The 22,051-nt window shown below is 38.7% G+C and overlaps 1 protein-coding gene and 1 long non-coding RNA gene across 2 annotated transcripts in view; one reads left to right on the top strand and one right to left on the bottom strand.

The window, feature by feature from the left end:
• The window catches only part of igsf21a (immunoglobin superfamily, member 21a), a 333,388-nt gene that overhangs the window by 114,904 nt on the left and 196,433 nt on the right, over window positions 1-22,051 (top strand). Inside the window, exon 2 of the mRNA XM_083535347.1 lies at window positions 16,573-16,685. Coding sequence (XP_083391473.1) covers window positions 16,573-16,685 — 113 coding nt within the window. The remainder of the gene's footprint in view (window positions 1-16,572; window positions 16,686-22,051) is intronic.
• The window catches only part of LOC310722765, a 239,657-nt gene that overhangs the window by 208,127 nt on the left and 9,479 nt on the right, over window positions 1-22,051 (bottom strand). The window lies entirely within an intron of this gene.

Here is a 22,051-nt window from a genome sequence, read left to right as displayed (position 1 = left end):
CATAGAGCCTGCCGTGCATGATGTAACACACACCCGCGGAGCCGAAATCAAACTGTGGGTGCGGTTAGCGGGACTGTCAAGGGAAAACTGGAGTGCAGGCCCTAAGACCTTAGCAGCAGAGCTAATAATTGGCTGATCCAACACCGAGCTCTTCTCAAGTAAGAATGTCTGCGTCGATACGGAGGTGTGATATCTGAGGCAGAGCAAGAACCCGTGTGCTGTCGGTTCATTGGGGTATCAGCAAGACATTGTAGAGCTTTCTGTTTTTGGAGTTTCTTCTCAAATCTGTCTCGGCCAACGCTATGGTAAAACACAAGATCACAAATTGGCAGGATTGGTCAAACTCGCTGTGATTGAAAGGGGAGGAAAAGTATGGCGTACCTCTAATTCAGAGAGGATGGACAGTTTTGTTTTCTGGCATTCTGGGATTCAAATGCATTTAATGAACTTTGATGTTACCATCCACCAAGTTTTAGGACTATACACAAAACAAAATCTTTTATTCATACATTTTTTTTGCAAAATCTTTTTGAAATTGTACTTCTTTAGTGTACACATTGAGAGTTGTAGATCAGTTGTTAAGGCTCTGGGTTACTGAGTGGAATGACATGTGATTAAGCCCTGGTTTCGCCAAGCTGCCACTCTCGGGGCCCCTGAGCAAGGCTCTTAACCCTCTGTGCTGACTCTGCATTCTGACTTTTCTTACATCACTGGAATTAACATAAATAGAATTTTACTGTGCTGTAAAGTATAAAGTATAAAGCACCTGTATCTAGTGGTAGCTTAGTGGTTAAGGATATGAAGGTTGTGAGTTCAAATCCCAACCATTTCAAGCTGCCACTCATGTCCCGCTGAACAAAGCCCTTAACCCGATAGCTGCTCTTGTGTAAGCATGAAATAAATGTCATTTGCTCTGTATAAGAGCATCTGCCAAATGCTGTATCCAATATCCTCCACTGAAAATAACAATTCTCCACTGGATCTTTGGAGTCACACTCATCTTCTGATGAAAATCTGATCTCTTCTTCACTGTCCAGGACCATCTGGAGAGCTTTTTCACGTCTAGGGTGCCATTGTCCAATAAAAGTCAATGTATCTGATTTTTATCGTGTCGCCAGTTTTTATCGCATTGATGGGGAGGGGGTTAAATACCGTAGAAATAGCACATGCTGTTAATGAGTGTGTGCAGATTTAATCACAAAGAAGCTTTCGCTCGTTTGCTCGCTTTAAACATTCCAGAGTTTTTATAGACACATTTCTCGGGATTGTACAACAATTGTTTTCTGAGTTTCAGTTTCATTTTTGCAACGTGTTCCAGACACCAGACACGGATCCAGCGGAGAGTTGCTTTTCTGTCAGAATGATGTCTTTCTCTCTCTTTTCTGTATGACTATAAATGATGAGGACTATATGAACTCGTTGTTATAGCTACAGTATGTGGGGAAAAAAAATCTCACATGCTGTTCTATAGACACTTAAGGGTTAAACATGTTTTCCCAATCCTAGTGAATCCTAGTCACATTGACTTTTTTGTATTGTTTGGTTAATTGCTTGTATTTTTTATATGCTTTGATTTACATATAATATAATAAAGCAAAAAAATAAATAAAAAACACATAAAGGGAAGGGGAGGGGCAGAAAGGGGAGGGGCTTGGAATGTACCATTATTACACTTACATAAAAAAATTTTGCATTACATTGACAGTACCCTTATCTAGAGGGACTTATATTTATCTTATTAATACAACTTAAAAGGTATTGGGTTAAGTGCCTTGCTCAGGGGCCTAGGACAGGCAGCCTGGTGGGGCTGGGATTTAAACTCACAATCTTCACATCCAAAGTCCAATGCCTTAATCACTAAGCTACCGCCTCCCCAGTTTATCAGGAAATTCTGGTCAGAGTGCAGAGTGAGCCATGATATGGCACCCCTGTAATGAAATGGGTTAAGGGCCTTGCTTGAGGGGCCCAAAAATTACAGCACAATTGTGCTGAGGTTTGAACTCCCAACATTCCAGTCAAAAACCCAGAGCCTTAACCTTTGAGCTGACGGTTTCTTTTTTTAGTCATTATTCCAACATTCCACTTTCCATACAGGAATAAACCACTATAAAAAGGTTGCACTTGCCTTTGCTCGACACTTCTATCCAAAGTGATTTACAAGGGTAAGAGCTTATCTCGAGGACACACCCACTGGGTCCCGGGTTTTAAACTCTTCTAATCCGCAGCCCGAAGATTGATTCAGTACTTCCCTCCCGAGGTTCAGAACTGACCCTGTTAAATTGGCTTTCCATACTCCATTCATGGGAGTCTCTTTGAGATATGAACTGACAACAGCAATCGATAACAAATTAGAACAAGCCAGGAAGCTAATATGAATATTACTTTCTCACTATGTGTTTTTGTAACGGGCTGAATGACATCAGCGGGAGAGCGAAAAGCTTGCGGAATTGCTGATAAGTCCCCCCCCCCTTGCATTTTGCTAATTTTCCTGGTTGGGTCTGAGCGTATTAAGTAGGAGGGATTTGTATAAGAGCTCTGAGTCATGTTAATGGCCTGATTCTCTGGGTAAAGCTTATCCATTGCAGTCACATAGAGATCCCTGAAGTGTGATGATTTAATTAAGATCCCTTATAAAGCACATCAAGGTACAATTAGGCATTTGAATGGATCCCATTCAGGGTTTTTTTCTAATAACCTTGATCTAGTCATGTACACTATTTGAGTAAATGTTTGTGGACACCAGACCAAAAGATTGGTATGTGTTTTTTGAAAGTCTCATTGGCATTTATAATAAGATCTACCCCTTCTTGGAAGATGTTCTAGATGCTTGTGCTCAAAAGAGTTCAGGATAGAGCTCTATAGCAGGCCATTCAAGATCCACTTCCACTCCAACCCTTATAATAAAACAAATGTTTAAAAAGCTGGCTTTGTGTACAGGGCATTATCTGCTAGAACAGATTTGGATCTTCTAGATTACACAAAGAACCCCAAGACATCCTATATAATTTGTGTGGTAACAGTTTGGAGAAAATCCACCTATACGACTGAAAAAGTCAGGTGTCCCTCCTTTTATAGTACTTCCAGTGTAGCAATTAGCTTAACAAGACCTTATAGCAAATGTACATGTTGCACATCTGGATGAATTTGTTCTTATTTTGTTGGTCTTTCTGTATTTCGCTCAAGTGTCAAAGTCGGAGCTTATCTGTCTGCTACTCAGATGTACAAAAGACGTTCCTTATAGACTGACACATTGATAAGGTTTTTCAAAAGCGTGCACTGACAAGGGTTTAACTGAAACATTAGCAGATTATGGGGCACTCAAAAGCTCTTACTGAGGCTCGTTGATCTTTTTATTATGAGTATGTTTTTTTTTTCATACTTAGTGTGATAAGTATGAATGGTTTTTTTCCCATAAAAACCACAAGGGTTTAAGTAATACACACACAAAACCGACTGTACTGTAACTAAGAATTCATACTGAATATTATGTCCTGAATTTGGACATGTGTCCATTCTGGAAGAATAAATGGAGCGGGCAGGGTGCACTATGTCCCTATCGCAGTGCTGTAATGGTTAAACAACATGTAAAGAGATGCCCTTCTACATTTTGATGCTTTTAGATGTGTGAAAATGTACTGTAAAGATGAAAAGAAGGGAGAACCGTAATGGGTTCTCTACTGCAGAATACAGGATGAAGTGCTCCATAGGGTGCTGCTTTATACAAGGAATCATGGTGCAGTGCCATAATAGGTGTCCTTCCAGTGGAGAAAATAAGATGAGGTGCCCTAAAGGCTCACCTACATGCAAGGGAATGAGATGAAGTGCCCTCGAGGATAATGTGTCTTACTTGAAAGACACGGTAATGTTTCCTTCTCGCTGACATTTAGCTCAATGTCTAACCTTATCCTCGATTGATAGAAAAATCTGTCATTGTCAGCTTGGACTGAAGTCAGTAGTTGATGTCCTTCATTCACTAAGTACTGGCACCAATGGTTTTGTTGTTTGTCCAGGGATATAAGTCAGATTTATATAATTGTGTTTGTTGCTGATTTTACTAATTTCTACTCAAATTTGTTCAGGAACACACCTTTTTTTTTACTCTAATGGGAAACAGAGTCATAGAGGAAAGGCACTATTCTAAACCTTGATGCAGATTTGAACATATCTAAAGCAAAGACAAATATCTTATTTACTGTTTATCAAATATTTTCATCTTGAGCAAAAGTCATTAGCAAAGGAAATGTGAATTATAATAGCAGGATTGTTTGTATAACTTGTTATATGCTAATTGCATAATTAGCACTTGTCAGACAAAATTACATGTAATTGTAAGTGTAATCAAGTGTTTTTTTTATAACCCAAATGAGGCAGATAACAGAGCCAAGTTGGTTCTTTAGTCAATTACGAAAGAAAAATAATGGCTTGAGAGCTAATCAATGGCTGGACTGTATTACTGGAATAAATATAAACATTGCAGTAATGCCTCTATACCATATGCTATATTGTCAAGAGTCTTGTTTAAACATATTCCAATATTCGTGAAAAAGTAGATGTGTACAGATCTCAACAGATTTGGACTCGTCTGACCTGCTCAGTAGACCGGGATACTCTTTCTTTCAGGGTGGTGGATTTAAGCCCCATGATGGGTATTATGTGAAATTGACAGAGGAATCACATTGGGTATAGGTCAGTGCTAGTGACCATAAGGTTGTGAGGTCAAAACTTAGTGATCAGTTGTTAGGCCAGAGAGAAATGCTTATAAACCAAAATCATAAAAAACTGCATATATAAAACAGTCATCCATCATCATGAATTCCAGACAGAAACAGTATTTTAAATAAACTGGCATCAACCCAGTGCAATCATTATTAATTCTTATTAATAATAATATTAATACTAACAATAATTATAATATTACTATTAACAACAACACCAATAATTATGAAAACTTTTATTTAACTCAAAACATAAATTCACACGTTCTTGCAGCTGCATTTCTTCTGTAAAAAATGTGAGACTTTTTTCATTTATAAATTGCATTTATATGAACAGCAAAACACAAAATTAGAAAACAAATGTAAGGTCAATTTGACAGAACTGTAACTTGATAAATACTAAATTGATAAATACCTGAACTTTGTGAACTTTGCTGTTGTATCTTAAGTGATATACAGGGACACACTACAAATATGGCTAAATAGCAGTCCATAAATTTGCTAACAAAGCCTACTCAACATCACACTTTACCACAGTAGAAATTCAATAATATCATTAGCAGAATAGTCAGAAACATTAGACACCGAATACATACATGTATATGTAGCTGTCTATGGTGCTGAAATATAATCAATGAAAAACTAATATGTAAATATTACATGGGAAACTAATATGTTAATATATGTGACTCTCCATGGTGCTGAAATTACACATACTATAGCATAACCAATATGTATTGTCCATGGTGCTGAAATTATACATGCAATAATCAGTATGAATCTCTCCATGGTGCTAAAATTACACACACTATAGCATAACCAATATGTATTGTCCATAGTGCTGAAATTATACATGCAATAATCAGTATGAATCACTCCATGGTGCTAAAATTACACACACTATAGCATAACCAACATGTATTGCCAGGGTGTTGAAATTATACATGCAATAACCAGTATAAATCTCTCCATGGTGCTGAAATTAAACACACATGGTTTCAAATTTTCTGATAGAAGGGTATCTGAAAGGGTGAAAGGGAAAGTTTATAGAACTGTGGTGAGACCTGCTATGTTGTATGGTTTAGAGACAGTGGCATTAAGTAAAAAGAAGGAGGCGGAGCTGAAAGTAGCAGAGATGATGTTAAGGTTTTCATTTGGAGTGAGGATGGACAGAATTAGAAATTAGTTTATTAAAGGGACAGAGCATGTAGGACATTTTGGAGACAAGGTGATGGAGGCGAGCTTGAGATGGTTTAGACATGTGCAGAGGAAGGACATGGGGTATATAGGTAGGAGAATGCTGAGGATGGAGCTTCCAGGAAGGAGGAAATTAGGAAGGCCTAGGAGGAGGTTTATGGATGTGGTAAGTGAAGACATGCAGGTAGTTGGTTTCGAAGAGGCAGAAGTAGAGGACTTATTTAATTAATAGCGCTATAGTGCTACAATTATTGACGTTATGGTTTAGTCTCTCGGATTGTGCAGCTGTAGGATGAAGTGGTTTTTTATATTTTCCGCAACACGCCTCACAGTTTAAAGCCTTACAAAAGGAAATGGCTTATATTTACTTTCAAAACTTTCTTTTAAAGCTTTTATTAACCATCTTATGAAAACACTTCATTTGTTCCTTCCTGTTAATCCAGGTGTATTACGTGTAATTATATAATAATTGCAGATGTGAATGCTCAGGTTAATGGTGCGCTCCTTCAGAGGGATTTAAGCTACATTTGTTCTGACTTCCGATACAAATTAATTGCAGAGAATCTGCCTGTAGTTAGCAATTAAAATTATTCATCCCTTAGGATAAAATAATGCAATCGAAGAGAAGAAAAGATATATTGGAAATTATCTACCGCAATGATCATATTATATAATATAATTTAATATAATATTATATAACATTATACATTATATTATAGTATAATATAACATATTCTATATAATTCCTAACACAATCTGTTTAATTTAATTGTATAATAATAATAATTATTATTATTATTTTTTTTTATATATATATATATTTTTATTATTATTATTATTATTATTATATTTTTTTGGAGTGTTTGTTCAGTCAAACCAGTAAAAAAATATATGTTTGCTCTATTTTGCCTTACCATGACAGTAAATATTTTATCACTATAATTAAAATTGAGAGAATGGCTTTTAACATGTCTGTCCAAATGTGGTTTTGGAGTTATGGGTCGGTTTCTGCACCATGCTGTCTAAAATGAAACAATCTAATGAGTCATTATGAGTCACATGAGAGCATGTCTACAAAATATATTTCTCATGAAAATGTTAGTAAATTCTTATTTGTGCTCAAACTGAAAGACCCAATCTCAAACCCAAACACACACACACACACACACACACACACACACACACACACACACACACACACACACACACACACACACACACACACACACGTATATGCTAAAGATAATGTAATGACCATTGCATAAAAAAAGAATAATAATCATGGCCAATTTAATATCAAGATACACTATGAGGACAAAATGTTTGGAACACTTGACTTCTCCAGGAATATGTGGTTCTGCTTAAATTGTAACCACATAGTTGGAGGCACACAGTTGTAAATGATGTATTGGGATTTTACCTGTATTTTAATTGGGAGACCCAAACCTGTTCCATCATGACAATTCCATTGTGCACAAAGCCAGCTCTTTGAACATACAGTATGCTTTACATGAGTTGGAGTGGAAGATCTTGAGTCGCCTGCTATAAAGCTCTGACCTCAACCCTACTGAATACATTTGGGATGAAGTGGAATGCTGAATGCACCCCAGGCCTCCTCACCTCACCTAAATCATAACCTGATTGAAATGAAATGTTCAAAGAGCACATAATCTTAAGGTTGGGTGTCCACAAACCTCTGCTCATGTAGTGTGTACATTGCCTCAATATGCAAATAATAATTAATTAAATAAATTAACTCATTAAAAAAAATATTGCTAGTTGTTAAACAATGAAAAGACACCAGAGACATATATATATATATATATATATATATATATATATATATATATATATATATATATATATATATAGTCTTTATAGATACAGAAAAACAGGTCGTTGTGAAGTTTGCTTAACCATCTAACTAATTTAGGAAACTTGTCTCTCATGTGAAATTATACCTACCTGCTCAGTAGAGTGAGGAAATAATTATCAACCTGATCTTTGTCTCTAACTGGACAATTTTGATTTGGTCAGATCCATTGTTGTCTCCCTGTTTTGACAAACATGTCGTTCGGTATGCCGGAAACAGATGCTTGCTTTATGTAATGATAGTAATTTGCTCAGCAGGAAAGCAATGGAATTGTGCTTTCCTAAACAACAATCAGCCACATTTTAACAGACACAAATTAGCCATTTAGCCTGCAACAGAAATGCTCTGCATTTGTAACCACAGGTGTCGGCATATACCATTACTACGGGTTATACTACAGTGCGGTTCGCTTCTCGATTCTGATTGGTCTGGAGATGTTCATTTAATATAACACCAGGAAAATCATAGATCACCGAAAACACTTTAATATCAGCCGTATTATTGTGTTTATATAGTAATAAAGTATTTTACACAAATCTTTAATTGATTATAAGTTTCTTTTTGGCTTCTCCCGTTAGGGGTCGCCACAGCGGATCCTCCGCACGTTTGATTTGGCACATGTTTTACGCTGGATGCCCTTCCTAATGCAACCCTCCCCAATTTATCCGGGCTTGGGACCGGCACTAAGAGGGGCTGGGGATGGTTCCCTGACCGGGAATCGAACCCGGGTCGCAGCGGTGGGAGCGCTGCATCTTAACCACTAGACCACCAGGGGACAAATCTTTAATTGATTAATGTTTTGTATTAGTGTCACCTAAAAGTGAGGATAAGCCCCCGTGTAACAGAGCAGTCCTTACTGTCAAGCCGAGTGTGTATTTCAGTAAACACACTATAAGATGGTAAATAACATTTTTAAACCGATCAGTAAAAAAAAAAACCATTTGAGGTTGTTGCCTTTTCAATAATTTCAGGTTGAGTCGTGTGTAAATGGTGCTTCAAGTTTGTTCGTGAAGATTTTCACTCCACACGGTTTAAAAAAGGTCATTATTTCTTTTACATTGAATATAAAATTTCATCTATATGTCTGTTGTTTTCTTTCTCTAGGATGTTGACATTCTGAACGTTTTGTGCAGCATGCAGCAGGTGTACTGTATGTGCTGTGGGTAGAGCAGTGCATCAGTGCTACCACAGAGACGCTTCGTTCTTATTGAAACTCTTCCCGAATTCTCACATCGTCTCGTTTTTATTAGGTGACGAAAATATCAATTGATTTACGTCATAGTTTTTCTCATTAACAACTGATTTTTATTTCGTTTTTGTCTCATTTTCGTCAGTACAAAAATATATCGTTGACAAAAATTATGACGGAATGCACCATAACAACTTTATTCAAAAGTTCTAGGTAAAAAGGACCAGGTGTGAGTGATCAGTGACAAAGGATTGTAGCCGTTGTTGAGTAATTGCTATGTAAAGCAAGTCCAGGTGGGTGAAAGTGCATAAAAAAACAACAGTTTGTTTAATATAAATTGCAAAGCAAACAATCTAAATCATAATCCAAGTGCAGAAATGTCAAACAGGAACACAGCAAGAACATTAACGAGAAATCAAAAGCCAAAATCAAAAACCAAGAAACATGAAAATGGTAATCCAACAGCTTAGTATTTGGCAGAGAACTGAACTAAATACTTTGGTGATGGATTTAAACTGTAATTCATATCAACAGTCTGCTACAATGGCTTAAGACTGCATGAACATTTCTGCATCTAAGCACCAATCAATGAACACCTCAACAATGAGAGAACTTCAATGAATGGACAGTCGGTGCCACCCAAACGAGGAAGGGTACCCTTATGAGGTCGGTTCCTCTTAATGTTCCATCCTAATGCCATCTCAGGAAGATTTTCCTTGCCCCAGTTGTCACTGGCTCATTTATGATGAACGAACTTATTGGCACCTAACTTATGCAATCTTTTATATATAAAAGTTATAACACGAAAGTGGTAAACCATTTAAATAAAACAAGATGAGGACCATTGAAAGAACAGGGGTGGAGACATACACAAATTATAATTAACTGTCATATACAGTACATACCCATTTCATTCTGTCTAATTATATATATATATATCCATGTATTTATACTTTTATTATACTTCTATACATTTTAAACATTATATTTTTATTAGTTTTTTTTTTTTATTTGATTTGTATTTACATGTTTACATGTTGAACAGTTGTAACAAGCATTAACGCTACATGTCGTACTCTGTATAAATGGTTATGTGACAAATTGCATTAGATTTGATTTGAAATAGTGGAATATGGACATCTGTAGCGAGGTGAGCTGATGTGGGCTTCATGCAGTTAGCAATAGTCAGTGAGTAATGTTGTCCTTTGGCACCTTATATATAATAAAATGTTTTTCAATAAAAAACATGCAATCATTGGAAGATATTGGTGTACTGTTAGGTAGGCTAAAATATTCTTGTACATCAAGTTTGGGGTTTATATATTATAAAGGTGGGATTGATTTCTTATACCTAAGCGTTTCTTTTTCTAATAAAAGAGTGTTAAAGTGATACACTGATGTTGCTCATCAATGGAAAAATCTTTATTTGTAGGGAAGGTGTGAAACTTTTTTTTTCTGCAGAACAACCCAGAGGAAAGACAGATTTCCCAAGTTAATCGTGAAGCGCTTGAAATACAAACATTAATCCATGTCTTACTCTGGCCCCATGTCTTAGCATAAAGTCAAGCAGCATTCAGACCGAACACGAATCTAAAAAGTCAATATATTTGAAAAGAAAAGAGGATTTCTTATCATTTCTAATGTTCTGGTATAAAATCTGATTGAAAATAAGATTGAGGTCCTGGGAAAGCTAGTGGTTAAGCCTCGCACTGTCATTATCAGGGCTTGAGTTTGATTCCCAGTTGGGGAACAAACATTATGCAGTATGGTTGGACAGTATAAGAATCAGAGTCCCAAACTTGTAAAATAAGGGAAGGGGTTGGATCAAGAGGTTTTGTGCGAATGTTTTAATAAATAAACCCTTATCAGTACAAGTTGTGAAGGAAGAAAAAAGCCATTGATAGAACAACTAATTAATAAACTTACGTATCGTAAGTGTGTGTGTGTGTGTGTGTGTGTGTGTGTGTGTGTGTGTGTGTGTGTGTGTGTGTGTGTGTGTGTGCTGTCTGTTGTGTTGTAAGAAAATGAGCTGTTCAGAGTCAGAGAAAATTTGTAAAAGAATTTGCATTGAATAGAACCAGAACCTGACCCTAATCGGACCTCTAATCAGGAAGGGTATTCAATTTAAAAACCTGTTTTAAATCAGTTGTATATGAACCAACAATCTGCTAATGGAAGCACCTGAGAAAAAAAACAAAAACAACGAAAAATAATTCTCACACTGTTTTCATCTGTTGACGTTGATTGACGTCTGTTTTTTATTCGTTGACGAAAATATCAATTGATTGACGTTATAGTTTTTCTCATTTTTAGAAATTTGTGGAGATTCATTCAGCCAAAGGGTGTTAGTAAAGTCAGGTACTGATGTAGATGAGGGTGAGGAGGACAGGGTGCAGGTAGCATTCACATTTATTTCAAATGTGTTCAATAGGGTTGAGGTCAGCACTTTATAGCAGGACATTCAAGATCCAACCCATATAAAGCATATCTTCATGGAGCTGGCTCTGTGTGCAGGGGTTTTGTTATGCTAGAACGAGTTTGAAACTCCTAGGTGGACTGCTATTACACTCTAAACTCTAGTAAAGCATCTTCTCAGAAGAGTTAAGCTTATTATATCAGCAAATGGGGAATGTAAACGCAAACCATTGTGGCTGTACTATTTGTTAATTCTTTCTCCCGCTCCAGAAAACATGGTCAGTTTAGCTTCCTTGCTTCTTGACATCCTGCCCAAACTGACACGTTTCTGTTAAAGACCACAAAGCCTGGAAAAACATTTGAAGATGTTTTATGAAAAAAAAAAAATTTTTAATTCATGGGAGTGGATGGATGCTGGAGTCTGCCTGACTTCTAAAGTCTAATTAAACAGATGGCAGTAACTGTCCAGTGCTGATTGTAATTAATGCAGCTAAATATTTTGTGTTCCATCCACCCCAACACAGCCCCCCCCCCATCCCACCCTCGTGACTGAACACATTTTCTCATTGCTTAATATCCCTTGGCTTCAGATTGTTCCATAATGCAATACTTAATTGAATTTCTTTTTAGCTCTTGAATGTTTATAAAGCGAGAAATAAATCACCAGGAGACACGAGTACTACAAAATCTACAATAAGATCATTTAAACCGAACAAAAAAAATAATAATAAATGCAAATACGTGACATGAACAGTTTTTATGAAATACAGCCTAATCAAAAGAGCACAACAATATTTTTAGCATGCCCTCAGCTTTACTTTACGATCAATTTACTTTAATGCGAGCCAAACGTTTCCCCTGGTATGCACCCATGCAAGCCTTGACAGCTTTTCAAGGAAGACAGATGCCTGTGAATCCAATTCACTATCCATTCAATAGTAATGTAATTCATTTATTTATTTTTCCCTCACAGGATTCATCTCATTGTAAGATTCTCAATAACAAAACAATTGGAAGATTTATGGGATGTGAAACATTAACAGGTCAATTGGCTAAATGAATGAAGGAAACGGTTGTGCTGCTGGTTGTACTAAACTTCACCTATTTTTAGTTGTTTTGCCCAGTTTTAGTGTTTTCTTTTCAGTTTATATCTTTATGTGATGTGTTTTTTAGCTGATTTAGCCTCAGGTTTTGACATCAACAGTTGGAAAGAGAAGCTTTAAAAGTCTGGCTATAATTATTATTACTTTTTATTTGTATTTTTATAAAATTGTATTGATAGATAGATAGATAGATAGATAGATAGATAGATAGATAGATAGATAGATAGATAGATAGATAGATAGATAGATAGATAGACAAATACAATTTTATAAAAAAAAATTATAATAACAATAGAATATAAAGAAAAACCCAGCCATTAGGGGGGCACAAGCCAGTGTACTCTTAGTGCCGGTCCCAAGCCCGGGTAAATGGGGAGGGTTGCGTTAGGAAGGGCATCCAGCGTAAAACATGTGCCAAATCAAATATGCGGATCACAAATGAGAATTTCATACCGGATCGGTCGAGGCCCGGGTTAACAACGACCGCCACAGGTATCGTTAGCCGACAGGGTACCGGTGGAAATTGGGCTACTGTTGGCCGAAGGAGGAGAAGGAGAGGAGGAAGGCGTCTACAGAGACGGCAGGAAAAGGAGCAGTGTAGGAGAGTAGAGGTTCGGGTTGGTACTTTAAATGTTGGTACTATGACGGGTAAAGGGAGAGAGATAGCTGATATGATGGAGAGGAGAAAGGTAGATGTGTTGTGTGTTCAGGAGACCAAGTGGAAAGGGAGTAAGGCCAGGAACATTGGAGGTGGGTTTAAACTGTTTTATCATGGTGTGGATGGGAAGAGAAATGGTGTAGGGGTGATTCTGAAGGAAGCGTACAGTAAGAGTGTAGTGGAGGTGAAGAGAGTTTCTGATAGGGTGATGATCGTGAAGGTGGAAGTTGAAGGGATGATGATAAATGTCATCAGTGCCTATGCTCCACAAGTTGGCTGTGAGATGGAGGAGAAAGAAAGATTCTGGAGTGAATTAGATGAAGTGGTAGATGGTGTACCTAGGAAAGAACGATTGGTGATTGGGGCAGACTTTAATGGGCATGTAGGTGAAGGGAACAGAGGTGATGAGGAGGTGATGGGTAGGTATGGTTTTAAGGAGAGGAATGTGGAAGGGCAGATGGTGGTAGATTTTGCTAAAAGGATGGAAATGGCAGTGGTGAACACGTATTTTAAGAAGAAGGAGGATCATAGGGTGACGTATAAGAGTGGAGGAAGGTGCACACAGGTGGATTATCTTCTGTGTAGGAGATGCAACCTGAAGGAGATTGGAGACTGTAAGGTGTTGGCGGGGGACAGTGTAGCTAGACAGCATCGGATGGTGGTCTGTAGGATGGTTTTGGAGGCGAAGAAGAAGAGGAGGAAAGTAAGGTTTGAAAGAAGAATAAGATGGTGGAAACTGAAGGAGGAAGAGTGTAGTGTGAGGTTCAGGGAAGAGGTCAGACAGGGGCTCGGTGGTGGTGAAGAGGTGCCGGATGATTGGGCAACTACTGCAGGAGTGATGAGGGAGGCAGCTAGAAAAGTACTTGGTGTGACATCTGGAAATAGAAAGCAAGACAAGGAGACGTGGTGGTGGAATGAGGAAGTGCAGGAGAGCATTAGGGGGAAGAGGTTGGCAAAACAGAAGTGGGATCGACAGAGTGATGAGAAAAGTAGGCAGGAGTACAAGGAGATGCGGCAGCAGGTTAAAAGGGATGTGGCGAAAGCCAAGGAAAAGGCATATGAGGAACTGTATAAGAGGTTGGACACTAAGGAAGGAGAAAAGGATTTATACCGATTGGCCAAGCAGAGGGACCGAGCTGGGAAGGATGTACTGCAAGTTAGAGCAATAAAGGATGGAGAGGGAAATGTGTTGACTAGTGAGGAGAGTGTGTTGAGAAGATGGAGGGAGTATTTTGAGCAGCTGATGAATGAGGAAAATCAGAGAGAGAGAAGGTTGGAGGATGTGGAGTTAGTGAAGCAGGATGTAGATAGGATTAGTAAGGAGGAAGTGAGAGCAGCGATTAAGAGGATGAAGAATGGAAAGTCGGTTGGACCAGATGACATACCGGTAGAAGCGTGGAGATGTTTAGGAGAGATGGCAGTGGAGTTTTTAACCAGATTGTTTAACAGGATTCTGGAAGGGGAGAGGATGCCTGAGGAATGGAGAAGGAGTGTGCTGGTACCGATCTTTAAGCATAAGGGAGATGTGCAGACCTGCAGTAACTACAGGGGAATTAAGTTGATCAGTCACACCATGAAGTTATGGGAAAGAGTAGTGGAAGCCAGGTTGAGAGAAGAGGTGACCATCTGTGAGCAACAGTATGGTTTCATGCCGAGGAAGAGCACCACAGATGCCTTATTTGCTTTAAGGATGTTGATGGAGAAGTATAGAGAAGGACAGAAGGAGCTGCATTGTGTATTTGTGGATTTAGAGAAAGCGTACGACAGGGTGCCGAGAGAGGAGTTGTGGTATTGTATGAGGAAGTCAGGTGTGTCAGAGAAGTATGTGAGGGTGGTGCAGGACATGTATGAGGACAGTGTGACGGCAGTAAAGTGTGCAGTAGGTACGACAGACTGGTTCAGGGTGAAGGTTGGACTGCATCAAGGATCGGCCCTGAGCCCTTTCCTGTTTGCAGTGGTGATGGACAGGTTGACGGACGAGGTCAGACAGGAGTCTCCCTGGACTATGATGTTTGCAGATGATATTGTGATTTGTGGTGAGAGTAGAGAGCAGGTTGAGAAGAGCCTGGAGAGGTGGAGATATGCGCTGGAGAGAAGGGGAATGAAAGTCAGTAGGAGTAAGACAGAGTACATGTGTGTGAATGAGAGGGAGGGCAGTGGAGTGATGCGGTTGCAGGGAGAAGAGGTGGAGAAGGTGGAGGAGTTCAGGTACCTGGGGTCAACAGTGCAAAGTAATAGAGAGTGTGTTAGGGAAGTAAAGAAAAGAGTGCAGGCAGGGTGGAGTGGGTGGAGAAGAGTGACAGGAGTGATTTGTGATAGAAGAGTATCTGCAAGAATGAAAGGGAAAGTTTATAGGACTGTGGTGAGACCTGCGATGTTGTATGGATTAGAGACAGTGGCATTGAGTAAAAGACAGGAGGTGGAGCTGGAGGTAGCAGAGCTGAAGATGTTGAGGTTTTCGTTGGGAGTGACGAGGATGGACAAGATTAGAAATGAGTTTATTAGAGGGACAGCACATGTAGGATGTTTTGGTGACAAGGTGAGGGAGGCGAGATTGAGATGGTTTGGACATGTGCAGAGAAGGGACATGAATTATATTGGTAGAAAAATGCTGAAGATGGAGCCACCAGGTAGGAGGAAAAGAGGAAGGCCAAGGAGGAGGTTCATGGATGTGGTGAGGGAAGACATGCAGGTAGTTGGTGTAAAAGAGGCAGATATAGAGGACAGGGGGGGATGGAGACGGATGATCCGCTGTGGCGACCCCTAATGGGAGCAGCCGAAAGAAGAAGAAGAAGAAGAATAGAATATAAAGAAAATCCATAAAATAATAATGAAAAAAAAAATGTGCAAGATTTCTGACTTTCATAGACTTCCATTATAAAAGATTATCGCACCAACAGTGGCCTTTTTCTAACCAAGCTTTTTGCTGATGGTCATTTAGTCCATTCCAGCCTTCTGCAGGTTTACAATCTTGTCCCTGATGTCCTTTGACAGCTCTTTGGTCTTGCCCATTGTGGTGGAGAGGTTTGATTGGAAGAGGTTGATTCTGTGATGGGTGTCTTTTATACAGATAGTGAGTTGATATTAGAAGTTCTTCCTTGAAGGGACAGGACAAATTTGGGTCTGTGGGAATCAGAAAAAAAATTCTAGACAGTTAATTTCTTTGTCACTGATGGCACCCCACTCCTCACCTCACCTATATCAGTACCCTTGTACAGCACAAATTCTCCACAAGTACACTCCAAAATCTAGTGGAACATATTCCCAGAAGAGTGGAGGTTATTATAGCAGCAAATAGGGAGTTAATGTGGTATGGAATGTTAAAAAAGCACATATGAATCCTAAAATCAGGCGTTCACAAACCTTTGTCCATACAATGCATCTGAACACTGTTTTAACCAACATCTCTTTCTATTCTACAGGGTATTTAACAGTCACAATCGAGCCCTTACCACCTGTCGTTGTGGGAGAGACGGTGACGCTGAAGTGCAACTTCAAGACCGACGGCAGATTGCGCGAGATAGTTTGGTACAGGGTGAGTACCACCGAGTACAGCATTTTGTCTTCGTTTTCACACAGCTCGCTACGCTCCGGTCTAAGCGTTGTAATTGCGTTAATTACACAATGCACAGAAAAGGATCACAGAGGGAAAAAAAAGGCAAGCTGTTTTGCTTTCAACTTGGATGCAACGTTTTAATTAGAGCCTCGAAGCAAGGCGAAGTGGAAGTGGTGAACAGCGATCCAGCTGTAGGGTCTTGGCCGGAAATGCTGACGTGATGTCGAGCCGGTCAGTGGCACGCTGTTTTAATGGATCACAGCTGGATACTTCACACTTATTAGGCTCGGAATATTGCACAGTGTGTGCGTGGCATTCGGCTCGATTATGTCTTTCACAACAGAGGGTTTCTTTTGTGTTTGTGAGCGAGCACTGCTGCGTCTGTGCCATTGCTTCAGCACAGCCATGTTTGTTTATATTAATGAACATTGAGCCACTATTGCTGGCCGGATATGCTGCAGACATGAAGGGGAAAATGCGAGCTGGAACATGTTCAAAAGTGGGGGTTTTTTAATGCTAAAGAAAATTTGTGATAATTAAAATTAATAGTCAAGCCATTTTTGGAGATTTATTATTTTTGTTGGGATGCCAGCGAGTATCCATTTTATTAACAACATGCAGTTTTATTAGCTTAGAACTGCAGTAACACTACAAACTGCATTGGAGACAGATTTTTGCTGCTGGTTTTGTTGTTGTTGTTGTTGTTGTTGTTGTTGTTTGGAAGAGTTGCTGTTTGTATCTGTGTTTACTCCAAAAAGCAATCATGCTACACACAAACATATTCATTTAATACAACGGTCTATAATGTTCTCTTACAGAGTTTATTTTTGTTTGTTTGTTTTCTAGTTGTTGTTTTTTGTTTTTGTTTCTGGAGTGGTATAAAGATTCAAATAGAAAGAGAAAAGAAAAGTGTACCAACGAATTAAAGAATGTAATGAAAGAAAGAATACATTAGAAAAAAAAAAATGTATCTTAAAAATTAATTAAAAAAATTTTTATATATATATATATATATATATATATATATATATATATATGCATATTATATTATATTATATTATATTATATTATATTATATTATGTATTCTGTGTGACACACTGTAGCTTGTGACAGCTGTCATGACAGGTTGCTGCAACGGTTGAAAAAGTAACATGATACTCATCGCTGGGCGCAGGTCGTCATGGCAACTTGAATCAGCGTGTGATTTGTTTATCTTACATGACATGGTTTTGTCAATAGCAAAACAAGTCTGGCAGTCTGGGTTAAAAATAATGCTGCAAAACATTTATACTCGAAACATGGACTAAATTAGGATTGTAACAGGGAAATGCGCATCGAGGTGGACCTTCATCTCGGGGTTTTAACTTGGACTTCCAAGTTGTGTCTTTGCATTTACTTTACGTCACAAGTTATGCTGTACAGGCAGTGGGAAACAGATATTCAGGGAATTTATAGAACAGAATTCACTTTTATAATATTGTTTGTATGTAATAAAAAAAAACTTTTGATTTTGGAAAGTGAAAAATCTGAATTGCAACAGGGAAAAGCGCATTTAACTGGACGTTTAGCTCGGAATTCCAAGTTGTTTCTTAATATAGACCTGTCATTACAGCCATATGGTGTTAGTACAGTAAGTTGAAAAGAGAATTATCATATCTATCTATCTATCTATCTATCTATCTATCTATCTATCTATCTATCTATCTATCTATCTATCTATCTATCTATCTATCTATCTATCTATCTATCTATCTATCTATCTAAAGACATTTTCTGTCATCCGAAATTTTTCTTTCTTTCTTTCTTTCTTTCTTTCTTTCTTTCTTTCTTTCTTTCTTTCTTTCTTTCTTTCAAATCTATCTATCTATCTATCTATCTATCTATCTATCTATCTATCTATCTATCTATCTATCTATCTATCTATCTATCTATCTATCTATCTATCATCTATCTAATCAGTTCTCAATGTTGTTGTGTTGGAAACAAGGATAATGGGCAATAAAGGAAAGTGTAAGAAAGTGACATTGACATGGTCCAAACTTTGATTGCTAGACAACTTGATCCCAAAGAAGCTACTATAGCAAAAGTGCATAAAAAAAAACAAATATAATATATATATACACACAGTGGAACCCGGTTATGTCGATGTCCTAGGGGGTTGCCAAAAAGCATCGAGGTAACCGATGATCGAGATAAACGAAAATCAAAATGGCGGCAGTATATTAACGTGCTTGAAATTTCTTTATGTACATGATGTGCGTTAATAATTGAGAATGTGCATGCACGTGTTTTTAAAGGGGTTTTTTACACAACAGCGTTGCCGCGATTTGATTGATGAAGGCATGTTATAAAAAATACATACAGTACATGTTTATCTGTCAGGAATCCACCTGCCACGCCCCCTTCGGCCCCCTTCGGCGTGTCAGGTGTTTTCTCGGCCGCTTTCTCTGAAGCTCCCGGCTTTAATCGCGCACATATGGTGTTCGTTTAGCATCATCACCAGCTCCTATTTAAACTTCCACACTCTCACTGTCCGTTATTGTTGGTATATGTTGGTTCACGGCGGTCGTTGTTATCGCTCATGCGTTTCCCGGTACGTGTCTTCCCACCGGCACTCAATGGCTGCTCTTTTCTTCCCAAAGCCGCGCCGCGCCCCTACTAACACTACGAACACTAGCACTAACTAACAGCAGAGATTCACCAGTATACAATACAACACCTGTAGCAGCTGTAAGGTTTGATTTTTCCGCCACTTTCGCGAGTTCTTCTGCGGCTGCACCGAGATAACCGACGTTAAATATGAGCGTTCGGCAACATAAAAAAAAGTCGACATAACCGATAAAAAATACTTTTGGAGAATTTGGCGGTTCCACTTCAAAAACGTCGACTTAATAGGGTTGTCGAGGTAACCGAGGGCGAGATAACCGGGTTACACTATATATAATTATATATATATATATATATATATATATATATATATATATAAAAAACCCTTGATGTGTATGGAACTGGGAAGTTACAAAGTGCCTGAGGACCTGTTGCTAGTGTCTTGGTCCAAGATAACAGAGCACACCTTCGAAGATAATGTGCTTAAAGGGTCAAAGCTGTTTTGTCAGCACAGTGGTGACCTACACAATATTAGGCAGGTGGTTTTAAGTTCTGGCTAATCGGTGTGTATGACCTTGCTATGGGCATCTGTGTGTCTCCAAGCCACAGCAGAGAACAGTGATTAGATCAGAACTTTCCCTGGAACTTTCTGACTGCAGCATTAAACCCATGATGCTAAACTAAATCCCAGCAGCAGGCCATATCATATACAGCTCATATTTAAAAGCTTGTCCAGAAGCCCAAAAGCTGAAAGCACAGCCGTCCTCATCATTCGAAGGGCTAAATGTGATGAAAGTGGATGTTAAAGTGGTCTGTAATGGCGTGTGACAGTGTCGTCAGGCAGCACGCGCAGATGTTAAACTGGTCTTTAGTGCAGCGTGGCAACCAGTGCAACATCTGTGCTGCATTATGTGCAGTGCTACAGTTTTAACCAATAGATACCATGTTTGTGCTTAGACTCGCTAATTGGCTACAAACACGGACAGAAACACATAAATGAATGGCGATGATTACACCGCTCTCAGGACACTCGTTCTTCTGTGGGTCGAAAAAAAAACAACATCTAGTTTTAGCGTTCAAAATCTTTACATCATTAGTATCCATCTCTTTTTCTTTTTACATCGAAAGCATTTGGCAGATGGCCTTTTCCAGAGTGACATACAATGATCATTTAAACAACTGAGCAGTTTTGGGTTAAGCACCTTGTTTAAGGACCCAGCAGTGGCAAGTGCTGGGATTAGAAGTTTCTTCACTCTGATAAGACTTTTAGTAGATGAATGCTAATCTTACCTTTCAATTCCAATTTATTCTAGCATCTATCTATCTATCTATCTATCTATCTATCTATCTATCTATCTATCTATCTATCTATCTATCTATCTATCTATCTATCTATCTATCTATCTATCTATCTATCTATCTTTACTATGACTGTTTTAAATATATTTATTTATTAAACTAATTCTATTTTATTATATTCAGTATATATACAGTATATATATATAATTTATTTATTTATTTTTTATTTAATCTTTAACAATTGTTAGCAATAATTACTGTAATCAGACTATTCGTTTGAACCAGAATGGATGACCTTATATGGATTGCCTCATAATCAGTTTATTGATTAGCAGATTTCTACTTTGCATTGCAGAACATACAGTATCCATAATCTTCTGTCTCGGTAGCCTTTGCTGTTCTGACCTTTTAGAGACATGACAAAAAGAGAGATTAATAGCGTTTTGCATATTAGCAACAACCTCGTACATCATGCCGTACAGGTTGACTGAACTTTTGAGGCGAAATGGAATATATGAGGTTTTTTAGTTCTTCCATGTAAGATTGTCGCTGTGAGGTTTTAAACAAAGATGAACCGTCTCTGTGCTCCATTTAAGATAGATATTAAACATAACATGCAGACATGCACTAGCTCAGCTATAATATTTCTTATTCTGGGCCAGTTCTGATCATTTCCAAGCAAAATAAATGGCACAAGGGTTGATTTGCTACACAGATCTTTATTCATGAGATGTGTGGGAGAGCTGAAGAGAATTGAGGACACTTATGCATTAACTTTTCGCATTGATATTTACATTTAACAGGGTGTTCAAAAAGTCTAAAAGCAGTAAAGTAATTCTGCATTCCCTCGAGCTGTGTCACCATCGTTCCGGTAATGTCTCTGCTGAGCACGCTCTGAACCTTTTTTTCCCAGATCTGCACACCAAGATGTCCAGGTCCTAGGGCAGCCCTTATTCGGCCCACCCCTGCAGTCCCAATGTCACTCTCTTCTCTAATGTAGTAGGACTGAAAGAGTGCGGTTATGAGACGTTTCCCTAGGTTGAAAAGACGCTGGCTGGCTGGATGGCTATCTCCCCCCTGATGACTCCCTCAGCTTCCGCCCAGAAATGTAGCGGATTTAGGGTTCTCGTCACCTCTACGGATGCTCCTAGAACAGCTTTAGGGCAATGTTTAAGGTTCTCTAGGCATACCAGAGGTCAGTCTTGTCAGTCTCAAGATACTGATTCCCGGTTTGCTGACCTGGTAAGCCTTCTCGAACACCCTCTCTGGGAGGTTCCTCTCAGGTGGGATCTTCTGTTTCAGGCAGAGGGCGCTTTGCTTCACCCCTGCCCCAAGTTGTGGCGGTTGTGGGGCCACACCTCTTAGCCTCTGGTCTCTCAGTCAAGGTGATAGAGACCATTCTCCAGTCCAGAGCTCCCTCCACAAGGAGGTCTTATAC

Source organism: Silurus aristotelis, assembly GCF_946808225.1.
Source record: "Silurus aristotelis genome assembly, chromosome: 29".
Taxonomy (NCBI): Eukaryota; Metazoa; Chordata; class Actinopteri; order Siluriformes; family Siluridae; genus Silurus; species Silurus aristotelis.
Note: the sequence above shows the minus strand (reverse complement) of the source record. Positions and strands in the feature narration are given on the sequence as shown.